General features: G+C 43.2%; 1 protein-coding gene across 1 annotated transcript in view; it reads left to right on the top strand.

Annotated features, from left to right (window-relative positions):
- Positions 1-17,562, top strand: part of DNHD1 (dynein heavy chain domain 1) — a 79,388-nt gene that overhangs the window by 5,208 nt on the left and 56,618 nt on the right. The window contains exons 5-8 of the mRNA XM_058662288.1: positions 581-754; positions 6,939-7,142; positions 7,221-7,331; positions 9,275-9,431. Coding sequence (XP_058518271.1) covers positions 581-754; positions 6,939-7,142; positions 7,221-7,331; positions 9,275-9,431 — 646 coding nt within the window. The remainder of the gene's footprint in view (positions 1-580; positions 755-6,938; positions 7,143-7,220; positions 7,332-9,274; positions 9,432-17,562) is intronic.

The following is a 17,562-nucleotide window of genomic DNA, read 5'->3' as shown; positions in this document are numbered from 1 at the left end:
CAAATTTGCTATGGTGGGAGAGTAAGATGAGAGTAATAGTATAAGGTTAAGGGATTTGAAGAATGCACCATTGGATCTTCACTGGAAAGGAAATGATATGAAGCAAAGAGTTTGCATGATTATGGGAGCAGAACAAAAATGATTATGGGAGATAATGTAGAGTTGGAAGCCAGGTAAAATGAGAGTAAAGATACAAAATCAGATCTAGAAAGTTAAGAAGGTTTAAAGGAAAAATTCAGGACTAGTAAGTTGGACAAACAAAATCTTCCTATTACTTGTGTGGAGTATTATGCATTACTGACTTCAGAGTAATCACAATAAATCCAGAATGATTTATTTATCAGAAAAGGAGATGTTCTTGCATTTATCCACATAATATAGTCACAAACTGTAGTTTAGTGGACTGTATTTGCTCACTTTGTGACATCTTTGGATTAAGTAACAGACAAACTCTGACAAAGCCTCACTGAATCCTCTCGGGGATTTGATCTAGCCCCTTCCCTCACTGTTCTACATGGCAAGACCCATCTCTAGCTACCTAACCTCTTTGCTCTGCTTTTCCCCTCCTATTGTCATATAGGTCTCAGCCAGTTCATAAACTCCCTATGAAGAAGATCTTCACCAAAAAAAGCACTGGTTACTTACCTAAGGTTTCTGCCCAGGGCAGAGAAGTGGTAAACATTCTAAAGACAGAGAAATATCTGAAGAAGATCCATTTCCTCTATCTTAATGTGGCTCCCAGCCGCTGCTTTAGGTAAGAGCCTGTGTCCAGGCCTCTTCTGTATCTCCCACTCCCTGATTTCCTTCCATGATAGCTCTCTCTCTCCGTACTCCCCGCCCCGTCCTTTCTCAACCTAATCCTCCCCCATCTTCCATTACCCACACCCTTCTTCTCTGCTCCCCACCTCCTTTTTGCTTCCCTTTGCTCTCATAGCCTTTTGGCTTAGTCACCCTTTTCATACTTTTTCCTCTGTTTTACAATGATGGAAACATTTAGTAATAGTCTCAGAGGAATTTAATGGTCATTTCTTCCAACTCTCATGCAAGAATCAGGTGTTTCAGTCTTTGCAGTGCTGGGGAAGCTTACTTTTCTATTCATTAGACTGAAAATCTACTTGTAACATCTACCTCCTGGTCCTACGTTTATCTATAAGATTTTTTTTTTAAAGATTTTATTATTATTGGAAAGCCGGATATACAGAGAGGAGGAGAGACAGAGAGGAAGATCTTCCATCCGATGTTTCACTCCCCAAGTGAGCTGCAACGGGCCAGTGCGCCAATCTGATGCCGGGAACCAGGAACCTCTTCCAGGTCTCCCACGCGGGTGCAGGGTCCCAAAGCTTTGGGCCGTCCTCAACTGCTTTCCCAGGCCACAGGCAGGGAGCTGGATGGGAAGTGGAGCTGCGGGGATTAGAACCGGCGCCCATATGGGATCCCGGGGTGTGCAAGGCGAGGACTTTAGCCACTAGGCCACGCTGCCTGGCCCTATCTACAAGATTTTAAAAGCAAATTTTCTCCCATATGACTCAATGTGAATTTATTTCACTGCCATGTATATGTGTAGGTGTGTATATAATATATATATATAATTTATATGTGTGCGTTATTTAACCTCTCGTGTATATATATATAACATATAATTTATACTTATATGTGTTATTTAACCTCTCCATATTTAGTCTACACATCTCATATGAATTATATACATATAATATAAATGTCATATATATGTGTATATGACAGTGAAAGAGAGAAGGATCTTTCATCTGCTGGTTCACTCCCCAAATGGCCACAAGGGCCGAAGCTGAGCCAATCTGAATCTAGGAGCAAGGAGTTTCCTCCAGGTCTCCCACACAGGTGCAGGATCCCAAGGCTTTGGACCATCCTCTACTGCTTTCCCAGGCCACAAGCAGAGAGCTGGATGGGAAGTAGAGCAGCTGGGATACAAACTGGTGCCCATGTGGGATGCTGTGTTTAGCAGGTAGAGGATTAACCCATCGGGCTACAGCACTGGCCACTCACTGTCTCCTATTTTTAAAATTGTTTGAAATCTTACTCTTCCCAGAAATAATACTAATGATTCCCATCAGCCACATTATTTTACTTATCAGGCATTTGTTATTGACAATGTGCTGTGTTATTTAATCCTTTCCTACCAGTAGGTGCTGTTGTTTTCATTCATATGAGATGTGGAGACTAAGTAGGGAGAGGTTAAAAACTTTTAGAAAGATTTCTTTATTTTTATTTGAAATGCGGAGTTAACAGAGAGGAAGAGAAGGAGAGGAAAAGAGATATTTTCAATCCATTAATTCAGTCCCCAAATGGCTGCAGTGGCTGGGGCTGGCCAGACTGAAGCCAGGAGCCTGGAAGCTCCATTCAGAGCTCCTGTGCAGGTGACAGGAGCCTGTTTACTGCTCTGTCCCCTGCTCCCTTAAGTAGTACATTGGGAGGAACTGGATCAGAAATGGAACAGCTTTGTCTAGAACCAGTGGTCATATGGGGTGCCAGCATCACAGTGAAGGATCCCAAGGCTTTGGGTCACCCTCCACTGCTTTCTAAACCACAAACAGGGAGCTGTATGGGAAATGGAGCAGTCAGGACATGGATCAGCGTCCGTATGGGACACAGATGCTTGCAGGTAGAGGATCAGCCAATTGAGCTTAGTGCCAGCCCCAAGACTTTTTTTAAGCAAAACAAACCAAATCAAAACACTTTATGAAATTTACTTTGTTGAAATGTCTGCAGTGATTCCTGTCTTTCTGAGTAGACCCCACATGCAGTATTTGGCATTGTGAGAGGGCCCAGGAAACAATCCCCAAATGGGAGATTCTCATGTTGGTTTGGTAGTGCCCTTGGCTTTGAATAGTACTAAGTTGCTTGCTAATGGGCAATAGGGTTCTGGTGATACACAACATTAGCTGCATCACTTCAGGTTGAATGTGATGACTTACCTACTGATAGCTAGAGTCTGTTACAGTTGATCCTCAGAGCAATAACAATAGTAATGATAGCAGTGTGGGATGGATGTCCACGATATAGTGTCAAGGTTACAGAAAGCACATGACAAGCTTAGGCTTTAGTTTATCAGCATCAGTTATAATAGAGATGCATTACAATAAAAAATGACTAGACCTATGAAGAGAAAAGAAACATGAGAACTCAAAGGGAACAGACTGATTATTGGGCCTGTGATTAGAGCTTGACAGATCTACCGAGGAAGGAAGCCCAGAGGACTGAATTTGACACTTTGCCAAACTAAAGTGCTTGTCAATTCTAGTAGAGGTAGATGTATGTCAATTTTACTACACATTCCTGAAAGACCGAGAAGAGGAACCAAGCTTTTTACAGATACAGGGAACCAAATGGGCAAGTTTCAATTCAGATTCTACCTAAGGGGAAGGTTTATTTTGGATTCTACATTACTCTTCTTTTAAAATCATTTATTTTTTATTTGAAAGGCAGATTTACAGAAAGAAGGAGAGACAGAGAGGTATTCCATTCGCTGATTCACTGCCAAAATTGCCACAGAGACTGGAGCTGAGTTGATAGCTGGAAGTCAGGCATTTCTTTCATGTCTTGCATGAGGGTACAAGGGCCCAGATACTTGAGGCAGTGCTGTCCCAGGCCATAAGCAGGAAGTTGGATAGGAAGCAGAGCAGCTTATCCAACACCCATGTGGGATGCCAGCACTGCAAGGTAGAGGATTAGCCTGTTGAGCCACCGCACTGGCCCCTACATTGCTTTTGTGTTGTAACCATTTAAGATTCCAACCTAAAAGCCAGAGGATTTTATGTGTGGGTTCTCTGAGATGTTCAAGCAGAGGCTTTACATTTTATCCAGATATTTGGCTTAGTTTTTCAAGTTGTTCTCAAATTGGAGTGTTTGTATAAAACTAGAGTGCAACATGAGTAGAAGGAGAACCCTGTCACTTGTCAGAACCCTGTCACCCTGTCATTTTATTTGCCATGGGATGGAGTTTATAAAAATATGTTTAGACTTGTGCAGACGTGATGGCTTTCCTGGCTAATCCTTTGCCTGCAGGCACCGGCATCTCATATGAGTACCAGTTCATCTCCCAGGTGCGCCACTTCCCATCCAGCTCCCTGCTATTGCTCTGGGAAAGCAGTAAAGGATGGCCCAAGGCATTAGGACTCTGCACCCATGTGGGAGACCCAGAAGAAGCTCCCAGCTTCCAACTTCAGATCAGCTCAGCTCTGGCTGTTGTAGCTACTTGGGAGGTGAACCAGCTAATAGAAGATCTTTGCTGTTTTCTTCTTCTGTCTGTAAATATTTTTGCAATGAAAAGAAATCCTTTAAAAATAGATTTAGACTTATTGTATGTCATTTAAAAAATTTTTTAGATTTGTTTCTTTTTATTGGAAACACAGATATACAGAGAAGAAGAGAGACAGAGAGGAAGATCTTCCATCCAATGGTTCACTCCCCAAGTAGCCACAACAGCCTGAGCTGAACCGATCTGAAGCCAGGAGCCCAGATCCTCTTCCAGGTCTCCCACGCGGGTGCAGGTTCCCAAAGCTCTGGGTCATCCTCTACTGTTTTCCCAGGCCACAAGTAGGGAGCTGGATGGGAAGTGGAGCTGCCGGGATTAAAACAAACGTCCACATGGGATCCCGGGGTGTGCAAGGCGAGGACTTCAACCACTACGCTATCTTGCCGGGACCTAGACTTATTTTAAAAATCTGTGTGTTTGTCCTAGATTTTGACTCACTTTAACTGGGAATTTATTCATTCATCCCCTAAGAGGCTTTGCTCACTTTCCTATCCTTACCACCCCATTTAAATGTGGAAGGGAACTCTGAGCCTAGGTAACCATATCATGAAAAATAAATAATTTTTTTAAAAGACCATATTTCTAATTGACATATTGAAATGTCAATGAGGTGGTCACAGAAGGTGGTTAAGAACTCGCATTTACTTTTAACATATTGGTTACTCATTACTATGTCAATTAATTCCATAATGATGTAAATTTTTGCTGATGGTATGTTGGAGATTTTAATTGACTGGGATGATACTCTGCTGGCTCTGTCTTCAGACCAGAAAGGGTATACCTAAGAAGCCATTGAACTTGACTGGACAATAAGATGTTGGACTCTATGTTTGGTATATGCTTGCATTGGGGGAATCTCAACTGAACTTGAACTGTGGTTATGCAACAAGGTGGAGGAATCCACCATGGTGGGAGGATTTGGGGAGGGGTGGGGAGAACCCAAGTACCTATGAAACTGTGTCACATAATACAATGTAATTAATGAATTAAAAATAATAAATAATTAAAAAAAAAGACCATATTTCTTTGTCCTGTGGCACACGCAGTCTCCCTTTTCCTGCTCTTTTCCCTCATCCCTAACATCTCTTATGCTTATCATTTTTCTTTCTCTTCCAGGGGAATGAGAATTCTATCAGGGCAAAATTTTTTTAAAAGAGTTATTTCTCCATTTTGAAGGTCAGAGTTACAGAGAAGAGGGAGGGCCAGAGTTCTGCCATGCACTAAGTCCTACCTAGATGAGTTTAATGGCAGGGCTGCCCAGACTGAAGCTAGAAGCCAGGAGCTTTTCTCAGGTTTCCCATGTGAATGCAGGGGCCCAGTTAGGTCATTCTCCACTGCTTCCTAGGCACATTAGCAAGGAGCTGCTGCACCACAGAGCTGGACCCTATCTAAGTCTTAAATCACTTGATTAAACATGTACTCTAGAAAGTTGAGAAAGATGAAAGGAAGAGGAGGAACATTTTATCTCTTAGGCATTATAGACATAGAACCTAGGACATAGATTTCAAATTGATTAAAAATACATACAATGCCTGAAAAAAATAGTACAGGTTCTGAGGCCCGGTGTTGGGGTACAGCTCATTCAGCTGCTGCTAGCAATGCAGTTGCCCATGTGCACATCCATCAGTCCCAGCTACTCAATTCCCATCCAGCACCCTGCTGACATACCTGGGAAAGCAGTGAAAGAGCCCAATTCCTCAAGTCCCTGTACCCACGTGGGAGACCCAGATGGAATTCCTTGCTCCTGGTCTTGGCCTGGCCCAACCCTGTCTATTGTAGCCATTTGCTGAATGAATCAGATATGGAAGATCTCTCTTTGTTTTCCACAGTCTCTGTAATTTCAAATAAATAATTGCATATTTTAAAAAGATGACTAGATCAGTTATGAAAACCATAAAATAAAAATAAATTATTTATTAAATGTTATCAAGTATAGCATTATATTAACTGGCCTGCTGGAATTAGATACAGCTATTCTATAGCTACATATAAATTGCTTTTGATGCAGGGTCCAGGTGCATTTTTCTGAAGCTGGAGTGGCCAAGACCTGTTTGGACTTTAAGATTGCCCTGCAGTTACTTGGCTGGCATGCTAGGATGCTAGGTTTCAGTTTTCATTTGTTTTTGCCTGTTTATGGTTTTCTACACTCTCCCTTGCTTTTTTCCAACCTCAGTTACCTCAAACAATATTCTCTGATGATCTCTGCCCGTTGTTTTAGCTCCTAGTTGTATATGTATCTTGTCATTTTTAAAATGAGCATTCCTTTAACATTTCAACATCTCTGATATTGCGCTGCATCTTACAAAAGGATCAAGTATCACATTGGAAGCAGTTTTTAATCTTGGTTTTTTCCCTAAAACTAAGTGTTTTCGTACAGCCTTACATTTAATGGAATGTAAGATGTCAGGGTCTGGATAGAATTTCTTGGAACTAGACAGGTGCCTTTTTCTTTGTTCCCAGCTATCACTGACTTCAGTTTATGTGTTCTGTCTTTCTAGTCTGAAAGTTGTTCTGCTCTCTCCCCTCTTTCACCTTCTTCTGCTCTCCTTTCTGCTTCTTTTCCCATCATCTGCCATCCTTGTCTTACCCCTTCTTGAAGTCTGTGCAAGTTCCCAGGTTTCCCACTGATCGAAGTTCTTTTTTAAAGGCCCTATAACCTGAAGGTGGTGCCACCAAGCAAGGTGAATCCTGAACACTACATCTTCTCCCCCTTCGGGATCCTGCACATACACCCTGAGGAGGGCAGTGAGACAATGACACTGGGTACCTGGCACCGCCACTCTGTTCTCTGGCAACAGCTCCAGTTCATCCCATTCTTTAAGTATTGCCTGTTACGCAAGGCCTTGGCCAGGTGAGTCAGGATGGGATGTGATCTGGGGGGGAACTGGGCTGGAGAAGCAGTGTATGATCCCTGGCCTTTCATTTGTAGCTGGAAGAAGAACGTGAGGTTGCAGCAGCTGCATCGACTCCAGGATGTTATTGGGGATCATCTGCTCTCAGCTGTGCCCCATTTTGGAGCTGGGCTACTCCACATTAACAGGTTAGGTCTTAAAAACATGACTGGCATTCATGTTTAAAAGCTATTTTTACAGAAGGTTATAGCCTATTCATTGTAGAAAAGATGGCCAATGCAAACACACCATAAAGAGAAATATTCTAATCTAGATAACTGCTATGAACATTTTGTCTTCTAGCATTTTCCTGTTACAAAGACAAAATATGATCCTAATTTATATGTTGTTAAATAAGTCATTTTTCCCTGAATTATAGTTTCCAAATATAACTCAGTGTGATTAAATATTTTTATATACCACCATGCCCCAGAACATAATTGCCAAGTTTGGAGTTCTAATTAAGGCATCTTAACCCAAATTCTCTTCTCTTTCTGTGATATTATTTGGATTCTTGAATGACAGGAAGGGGAGGAAGGGCAGATTGATTAGTCCTGTTTTTCAGTGCTTCCTGGCTTGCTCTGCACCAACAGGTATGTTATGTGTTGGGAGTTGCAAATGACATAATCAGGATGTAGTAAAGTAACGTAGTAGTTAGGTGCAAGATATTAGGGAGCATAGAGAATGTAGTGTGGAGATTCATCTAAAGAGGACAGTTTATGTTCATTTTCAACCACTTGTTGCCATTGGGAATATTGCTCCAGTACAGTTAATGGTTTTTATTTTTCAGGATTTCCTAAAAGCCCATATTTTGTTGTGAAATTTCTTAGTTTTCACTAGTTGACGCAAGTATTAATTTTTAAAGATGTACTTAATCAACTATGCAAACAAAACTAAAATTAAAATTTTAAAATTTAAAATAAGATGTATTTATTGGGCTAGTGCTATGATGTGATAGATACAGTCTGCAGTGCAGGCATCCCATGCGGGTGCCAATTCATGACCTGGCTACTCCGCTTCCAGCCCAGTTCCCTACTGATGTGCCTGGGAAAATAGAAATGATGGCCCAACTACTTGTGTCCCTGCACCCACATGGAAGCATAAAAGACCTGGAAGAAATTCCTGGCTTCTGGCTTCGTGCTTCAGACTGACCTAGCTCTGGCCGTTATGGCCATTTGGAAAGTGAACCAGAGATGGAAGATTTTCTCTCTCTCTCTCTCTCTCTCTCTCTCTCTCTCTCTCTCTGTGAAACTTTGCCTTTCAAATGAATAAGCCTGTTAAACAATATTTATTTATTTGTAAGAATGAGGAAGAGAGAATCTTCCACTCAGAGAGAGCCCTTCACTCCTCAGATGGCTGCAATGGCCATGGCAGGGCCAAGCTAAAGCCAGGAGTCAGGAGCTTTGTCTAGGTCTCCTAGATTGATGGCAGGAGTGGCAAAGTTTTGGAGGATGGACATATCCAAAGTTAGACCCTGTGTATTAGCAAGGGACTATCCTACAAAGTCTCAGTTTCCTGATCTGCGAAACACAATGAAGATTTTACTACACAACTGAAATGAGAATTACATGAGATTGTAAATACGAAGTGCGATATTCAGTGTCTTGTAGTGGTCTTATTGGGAATTTTTCATCTTTTTTTCAAGAGAGGTGAGGGTTGTGGAAAACAGAAGGCTTCCTCAATGATGATCAGCCCTTGGAAGTTGCAGTCTTATTATCTCTGACCTTAGAACTCACCTATTTAGTCTTTTAGGGTCTTCAATTTTCTCTATTCCAAGAAAGAGGCCCCTGTACTTTGTCCCTCGCTAAGTCAGGCCTTAGGACCGATCTGGCTCCTTGTGGCAGAGGGGTATCTAGGAATAAACGTTGGCACATATCCTGAGCCTTTCCAGAAGAGTTCCCCAGCTGATGAGTTTTTAGACTCGGACTCTTCCAGAGAACTGTCGAGGGGTGAAGTTGGTCTCAGGGAACACCAAAATCTTGCTGAACATTGGCCCAATCTGAGGTGAGCTGGTCTCAATGAAGTACAAATCATAGATGAAGTTTAGGAGGGCTGGGATTCCAGCTCTGACCAACTTGGCCCTTGATTCTAGGCTGTTACAGGAGCTGCGCTCTGTGTCCTGGCTACCTCAGGAGCCAGAAACGTCCTATGAGCTCATCGACCTGCAGAAAGCTCTGGCCAAGCAGAGCCACAAGGCTGCGCGGCTGCTGTGCCACTGCCTGAAGCTTTGCACGTCTGTTCTTCATCTGGTAAGAGGCTTTGGTGTACTGTGAGCTTTACTTCCAAGCGGAACTCCTAGAACCCAGGCTTACTTTCAGTTGTGCCCCTCCTGGGATCCCCTGTGTAACCTGCACTCCGTACCTGGATAAAAGCCATTGTCCTGCCCAACAACAGCATCTCTGCTTTGTAATAGATGTATCTATGACGCGAGAATAGAGGCTCTGTCTCAAACATTCCCTAAGGGTTTGTCCTGCCCTGAGAGCAGGGAGGAGAAGAAACCTAATAGTGTCTATTTTGTCGCTCACTTGTGCTGACATTAGAGAATTAGGGCATGAGGGAATTTTTAAGAAATGGAATCCTGATCTTTCATGCTTCTAGGCTTATCTTTATACCTGTCTTACGCCATTGGTAGGTCACTTTGGTTGGGAGAAGGCTGCAATGATGGAGTCCTTTCTAGTTATGCCTACGTCACATCTGTGGCCCATGTCCTCTGCCTGCAACCTTAGGAGACCCTAGTATGTACTTGTCTTGCTTGTGGTCTGTTAAAACAACCATGATTTGTTGTCGGGTGGGACTGAGTAGTCACACATGAATGTAGCTGTCACCATATATAGACAGTACAGATGTATGAAAAAGGGATAACTCAGATTTCATGAAAAGTAAAAACAAATGTGAAGGAGGACAACATTTTTCAGCTTGCTCCAGGTTTGGGGTTCTGTGTGTTGCTCTAAACTTTATCAGTGATGGTTAATTACCAAAGACAGAATTTTGCAGTCTCAAGGATAGCCTTGACTGCAGAATATTTCTGTTCCTAGGAGGAGGCAGTATCTATCATGGATTGCTCTTGCTCAGAATCTTAAATATTTATAAAATCTATAATAAAAACATTTTAAAAGAATTTTAAATAATTAAATACTATTTTTGTTTCAGAATTACCTATTTTCCTTACCTTATTCTGTTTTAGAGTATAATAGCATTTATCTGTTTCTAGATTTCCTACTACTTTAAAAAATGTATTTATTTTACTTGAAAGAATTACAGAGAAGGAAGGAGCTACACAGAGAAAGACAGAGAGAGAGAGAGAAAGAGAGAGAAAGACAGAGAGAGAGAGAGAGAGAAAGAGAGAGAGAGATCTTCCAACTATTGGTTCACTCCCCAGATGGCCACAACAGCCAGAGCTGGAAGCCAGGAACTTCTTCCAGGTCTCCAACTTGAGTTCAGTGACCCAGTACCTTCGATCATCCTCTGCTGCTTTTCCAGACCATTAGCAGGGAGCTGGATCAGAAGTGGAGTAGCTGGGACATGAACCAGTGCCCATATGGGAGGCAAGTGGCACAGGAAGAGGACTAGCATGCTACTCCAGTGGCTCCAAGATTTCTTCTCATTTTCGAAAATGCCATATAATCTAATGTTTTTAAGTTATCTTTCCATGATAGAATCTAGCCTCTATTATGGTGGACATCTTTGTTTTCCTTTCTGAAGTACGCCAAGAATCTAGAACAGTATGTAGAAAGATGTTCAACAATAGCTCCACAGTTTCAGCCTTCAGACTTATCAGTGGCTCTGCATGTTTCATGCATCTGTACATCCATGTACATCGTATGTATCCATGTAACCATATCCTGATCAACAGAGAATATTTCCAGCACCTCAGCAAGTTTCTTGGAGCTTCTCTTGTTAATAATGCCACAAAGGTAACAGTCACTTTAACCAAAGATTAATTTTGTTTGACTTTGAATTTCATATAAACAGAATTGAACACTAAGTGTTGTTGCTTGTCTGACATTTTCTGTCAACATGATGTTTGACCCATAACATTGTAGGTAGCATTGATTCACTCCTTTGTATTGCTGCTGCTAATTCTCAGTCCTTGTCAATGGTGCTAAATCAAAGCAACATGGACAAGACTGAGGATAAAGGAAAGAAGGTTTAACCTATTGATGGACACAGAGGTAACAGACTCGTGTCTAAAGAGCTATCATTCCTGCTAAATGAGGGTGCTTTGGGGTGTTTAAGAAAGCTACAAGGGAGAGTCAGGAATGAGACTAAAGGATAGAGACAGCTGTTATGTTGGCCTCTACCCAGGGAATAAGGGACTGGTGGAAGTTACAGTTATGATGTTAAACATCTTTTCATATAAATCAGAAGGCTTCAAAAAGCTCATGGAGGACCTGATGCGGTAGCCTACTGGCTAAAGTCCTCACCTTGCATGTGCCAGGATCCCATGTGGACACTGGTTTGTATTCCAGCTGTCCCCCTTCCCATCCAGCTCCCTGCTTATGGCCAGGAAAAGCAATAGAGGATGAACCAAAGCCTTGGGCCCCTGCACCGGTGTGGGAGGCCCAGAGACAGAGAAGGCTCCTGGCTCCTGGCTTTGGATTGGCTCAGCTCTGGCTATTGTAGTCACTTGGGGAGTAAACCAGCAGATGTAAGATCTTTCTGTCTCTCCTTCTCTCTGTAAATCTGACTTTCCAATTAAAAAAAAAATAAATCTTAAGACAATTTTGTGGAAAATGAAGTTATAAGATGATAAGGGGGATGTGCATGTGGTCTAGCAGTTAAGTGACTGGTTGAGATGACTGTCTAGAATGTTGAGTCCTGGCTGTGCTCCTGCTTCCAGCTTCCTGCTTAGCGGCGGGTAGCAAGTGATGCCTCAAGTGGCTGTTCTCTGCCACACGGATGAGAGACCTGCAGTGAATTTCCAGCTTCAGTGCTGGAATGCTTGAATGAAGGAGCAGGTGGATGCTCTCTTAGTCTGTTTGTCCGTCTGTTGACTCTCTCTCTGCCTTAGAAATAAAATGTGTTATGGTAAAGATAATGCACATTTTCCATGAACTTTTTGAAGTGTCCTTGTACATACTAGATATATCCTGTACTGTAAGATACCCAAGGTCCCTGTTCATTTTTAGTTAAGTTGTCTTGCTTCTTATTAATTTGTTGGAGGTTGCGAAATAATCAGAAAAGTGCAGTTTTGTTCTCTTTTTCCTGAAAAAGCTCCTGAAATTAAAATAAATTAAAAATTGGGGCACTAGAAAATCTGCTTCTTCTCTTTTCTTTTTAAGATTTTTTTATTTGAAAGAGTTAAAGAGGTGGGGAAAAAGGGATAGAGAGAAAGAGATCTTCCATCTACTGGTATACTTCCCAAGTGGCCACAATGGCCAGGGCTAAACCAGGCAGGATCTGGATGAATTCCTGGCCCCTGGGTTCTGTCATGGTTTGCCTCACCTCGGCATGCACCAGCGAGTGCTGGAACCTGACTCAGTCCGACCTGCCTACAGTTCCAGTTCATTCTGGCAGGTGCTGCAGCCTAGCCAGCCCAGCTAGCCCCTAGTCCTAGCCCTAATGTGAACTAGCTGGCATTGTGGTCTAACCTGGCCGTTCTTGGACCCTGAACTGGTATTCACAGTGGGTGCTGTGAACTGACCCAGCCTGGCCCACCCCCAGACCTGACCCACACATATGCCAGTGTGTACTGTAACCTGGTTTGGTCTGGGCTGCCCCCAACCTTGGTTCTTGTACTCTCCTTCAGGGACTGCTTCCTGACACAGGAGTTTCCTGAGCTCCTCTATCATGACACCTCCCCATCGCAAATCTTGTGCACACAGGTGGGGCCTTGGCCCAGACTGACTTGGTCTACCTCCTGTCCTAGGAGGAACAGAGGCCTTGCCCAATTGGCTCACACCCTTTCTGGCACTTACTGTTAGGTGTTGCAGCCCAGCCACACCTGGTTCACTCCCAGACCCTGATTTCATGTGGTTCTGCAGATACAGAGACCTCGCCCAGCCTGTCCTACATCTACCATGTCTCTTGTGAGCACCAGTGGATGTTGGAGCCTAATTCAGTCTGGCACACCCCAGTCCCAGTCCACACCCATGCCAAGGGACACTACGGTCATGTCCAGCCCAGTCTGCCACCTCCATTCCAGCTATCACACTCACTAGTGGGAACGGCAACCCAGCAAGAACATTCCCCTTAGCTCTCTGACCAAGTTTACTCTCAGCCACAGATCTCGAGTATGCCAATGATTGTTCAGACCTAGTTTGGCATAACCTATCACTCAACTTGGCCTTTGCCATCTGATGCTGTAGCCTGGCCTGGCCTGGCTCGCCCCTAGTCCCAACTCTTGCTGGTGGGTGCTGCAGCCTAGCCCTACCTAGCCTTCCCCCCACATTCCTGGCTTTCATGCAAACCAGTACCAGTAGGTGTGATAGCCTAGCCTAGCTCAGTATGGCCCACATCCCATCCTGGCTCCTGCACATGCCAGTGTGCTATGGTTTGGCTTTGTCCTGTCTATTCTACCCCCTACAGAGCCAACCCACACATCTACCAACAAGTGAGGCAGCCTTGGCTAGCCTGACCAACACCCAGTCTCGACTCACATGCTCACTAGCAGAAGCTATGGCTCATCAGGGGAGTTCCCAAAGTTCCTCCACCCAGCCCACTCCCAGACTCAGATCTCACAGTAGCCAGCTGGTCCTAGGCCCTCACCTGACAGTATGCTCCCCAGTGTTGGCCTTTGTGTATGCTGGTGGATTTGTGGCCTGGCCTGCCCCACACCCAATTTTTAGGTGAGTTTCCTGGTGCTGCAACCTGGACCAGCCCAGCCTATTCCCAATCTCAGTGCCCATGAGTGTTTGAGTTCTGTGGTCATGCCTAGCTCAGCCTGTTACTACTCCCAGCCCTCAAGCAAACCAGTCGGTATAGAAGTCCCACGGGGTGAACCTATGGTTACCTCCCCCCCACATAATCTGCTCCCAGATGCAGTTCTTTCATGAGTTGGTTAGTATCATGGTCCAGCCTAACATGGTTCATCCCCTGCCCCAATCAATGCACACTGGCAGGTACTACGGACATGCGCTGCCAGGCAGGCCCCACAACCATGGCTTTCTTGTGTGCTGATAGGTAGTAGTTGATACCAACAATCCCAGCTCAGGTTTCCCACGTGGGCGGGTGCATTGATTTGGCCCCCAAAGGTGCTCCAGTTTCCCTCCTCTATACCATCTTGTCTCAGCTCCCTCATTTACCTGCAAGTGTAGTAACCAGGTTGGTGGAAATCCTCCAGAAGTCACTCCTCACCTGTCACGTTCTCCCTCAGCGTTCCTCCCTCCCACACATCTCCCGACCTGCTTTCCTGAGCAATCCACAGCCTCCTATGCCTGGTCCTCTGGCAGTGTGCTCTGCAAACCTGGGGACCTGCCTGCCTACTCAGGGCCCACACATACTGGGCTGTGGGTCCACAGACCCTATCTGTTGTTGTGTGGCATCTGCCTCCCCCACATATCTTAAAAAAGCAATAGAATAGGCATCTATGCTGGCACACTGATAGTTAACACAAACTTGGCATTAACCAGGCCCAGGATGCCCGCCAGATATTAGCTAGCTTTCTCCTAGCGGTGTAACACTTGCCTAGGTACAGTGCAACAATCTAGGCCATTGTCTACATTTGGGGTAGATTTTTTTTTTATCTTTCAAATTCAGGTCTATGATCCATTTTACTTAATTTTTACCTATGATGTTTAACTCATTTTCCCATTCATTGGTAGGACTATCCTTTTCCCTCTTAATAATAGTATTATCTTGGGGCTGGTGTGGTGACATAGCAAGATAATTGGGCTGCTGGTCCCAACATTCCATTTGGGGCTGGTTTATATCCCAGCTACTCCAGTTGCAATCTAGCTCTCTGCTTGTGGCCCGGGAAGACACCGGAGGATGACCCAAGTCCTTGAGTCCCTGCACCCCCATGAGAGACCAGGAGGAGCTCCTGGATTCTGGCTTTGGGTCAGCACATCTTTGGCCATTGTGGCCATTTGGGGAGTGAACTAATGAATGGAAGACCTCTGTCTGTCTCTCATTCTCTGTTTAAAATCTGCCTTTCAAGTAAAAATAAATAAATCTTTTAAAAAATAATACTGGCACTTTGTTAAGTAATTATATACTTGTGGGTTCTATTTCTGTATTCTGTTCCTTTATTTTGTTTATCTGTCTTGTTTTCAGTGATACACTGTCTTGTTTATTATAGGTTTATAATAGATTAATAACTGGTGTCATGAGTCTTGTGCTTTTTCTGTTCTTCAGGATTGCCTTGGCATTTTAGGTTACTCAAGTTTCCATCGAAGTTTTGAATAAGCTGGTTAATTTCCATAAAATAACCAACTAGAGTTTTTATTGGACTTACTTTGATTCTTTAGTTGAATCAAGGTAAAATGGATGGCTTAGTGTTTAATCTCATAATCCATTGATATGAATGTCTTCCTCTATTTTTGTGGTTTTTAATTTTGGCTTACAAGATTGTGTAGGTTTTCTGTAGCCTTCTTGAACACATATCATTAGATTTGCTACTATGTATTTGGTGAGTTTTGCTGCTATTATAAATGGTTTCAAACAAACATTGTTTCATGATGTTTGCTATACCAAACACAAAAAGACATGATGAATAAAAGACTTGAATGTAAAAGGAAATAAAACTTTCCAGAAAATAAAATGACATTTTTATTACCTCAAGATTCAGGGCCTGGTGCAGTAGCCTAGCAGCTAAAGACCTCACCGTGAATGAGCCAGGATCCTATATGGGTGCTGGTTCATGTTCCATCTACTGTATTTCCCATCCAGCTCTCTACTTGTGGCCTGGAAAAGCAGTTGAGGATGGCCCAAAGCCTTGGGACCGTGCACCCATGTGGGAGACCTGGAAGAGGCTCCTGGTTTCTGGCTTCGGATCAGTGCATCTCTGTTCATTGCAGCCACTTAGGGAGTGAATCAGCAGATGGAGGATCTTCATTTCTCTATCTCTCCTCTCTGTATATCTGATTTTTCAATAAAATAAATAAATAAAATTAAATCTTAAAAAAGGCCTCAGAGGAGTATCTGTTTTAAAAGTGTGAAAATTATAAATGATAAAAACCAATTTATGTTCATTTTTTAAAGATTTATTTAGTTTTATTGCAAAGTCAGATATATACAGAGCAGGAGAGACAGAGAGGAAGATGATTTACTCTCCAAGTGACCACAGCAGCTGGAGCTGTGCTGATCTGAAGCCAAGAGCCAGGAGCTCTTCCGGGTGCAGGGTCCCAAGACCTTGGGCAGTCCTCGACTGCTTTCCCAGGCCACAAGCAGGGAGCTGGATGGGAAGTGGGGCTGCCAGGATTAGAACTGGTGCCCATATGGGAACCTGGCACGTTCAAGGTGAGGGCTTTAGCCACTAGGCCACTGTGCCGGGCCCAAATGTATCTTTATTAAAGCTAATTTTTAGTAATGGAAACACCATTACAAATGAAAACGCAAATGCAATCTATGGAGCCACTTTCTACATGGCTGCATGGAACAGGATGGAACCTGTGTCTTTCACAGTCACATCAAAGGAACATGGGTAGGAAGAAAGTGGGGGGGATGAAATCAGTAATCAATCAACAGCTGGTAACCAAATTATCTCAGAACCAAGCTTGTAAATTGTGATGAATAATAGCTTTCGCTGCCCATTAAAATGTGGTATTACCAAAGAACTAGAATATATTTGAAACATTAGAAATGTGACATTGATTGTGGGTGTTTGGTAATACCTTTCATGCATTTGCTAAAAGGTTTTATTATGAATGGGTGTTGAATTTTGTCTAACAATGTTTTCTGCTTCTATTTAAGTGGATGTGGATTTTTTTCTCATTAATGTGGCAATTGTCAGTTTTAGACTACCTTGGAATGACTAAAATAAATTACTTCTCTTCCTTCCTTCCTCTCTCCCTCCCTTTCTTCCTTTCTTCTATAATTTGTTATAATTTCTTTTTTTTTAATATATTATTTATTATATTTTGGACAATTTTGTTATAATTTCAAACTTATTAGGAGAGATGAGGGCTTGGTGTAACGGCTCAATGGCTAAATCTTGGCCTTGTACATGCTGGGATCTCATATGAACACTGGTTTGTGTCCCAGCTGCTCCACTTCCATCCAGCTCCCTGCTTGTGGCCGGGGAAAGCAGTAAAGGACAACCTAAAAGCCCTGGGACCCTGCACCACCACGGAGATCCCGAAGAAGCTCCTGAATCTTACTTTGGATCTGCTGAGCTCTAGCTGTTACAACCACTTGGGGAGTACACCAACAGATAGAAGATCTTGCTCTCTGTCTCTCTTTCTCTCTGTAAATCTGCCTTTCCAATAAAACTTAATAATT

The sequence above is a fragment of the Ochotona princeps genome, chromosome 4 (genome assembly GCF_030435755.1).
Source record: "Ochotona princeps isolate mOchPri1 chromosome 4, mOchPri1.hap1, whole genome shotgun sequence".
Taxonomy (NCBI): domain Eukaryota; kingdom Metazoa; phylum Chordata; class Mammalia; order Lagomorpha; family Ochotonidae; genus Ochotona; species Ochotona princeps.
Note: the sequence above shows the minus strand (reverse complement) of the source record. Positions and strands in the feature narration are given on the sequence as shown.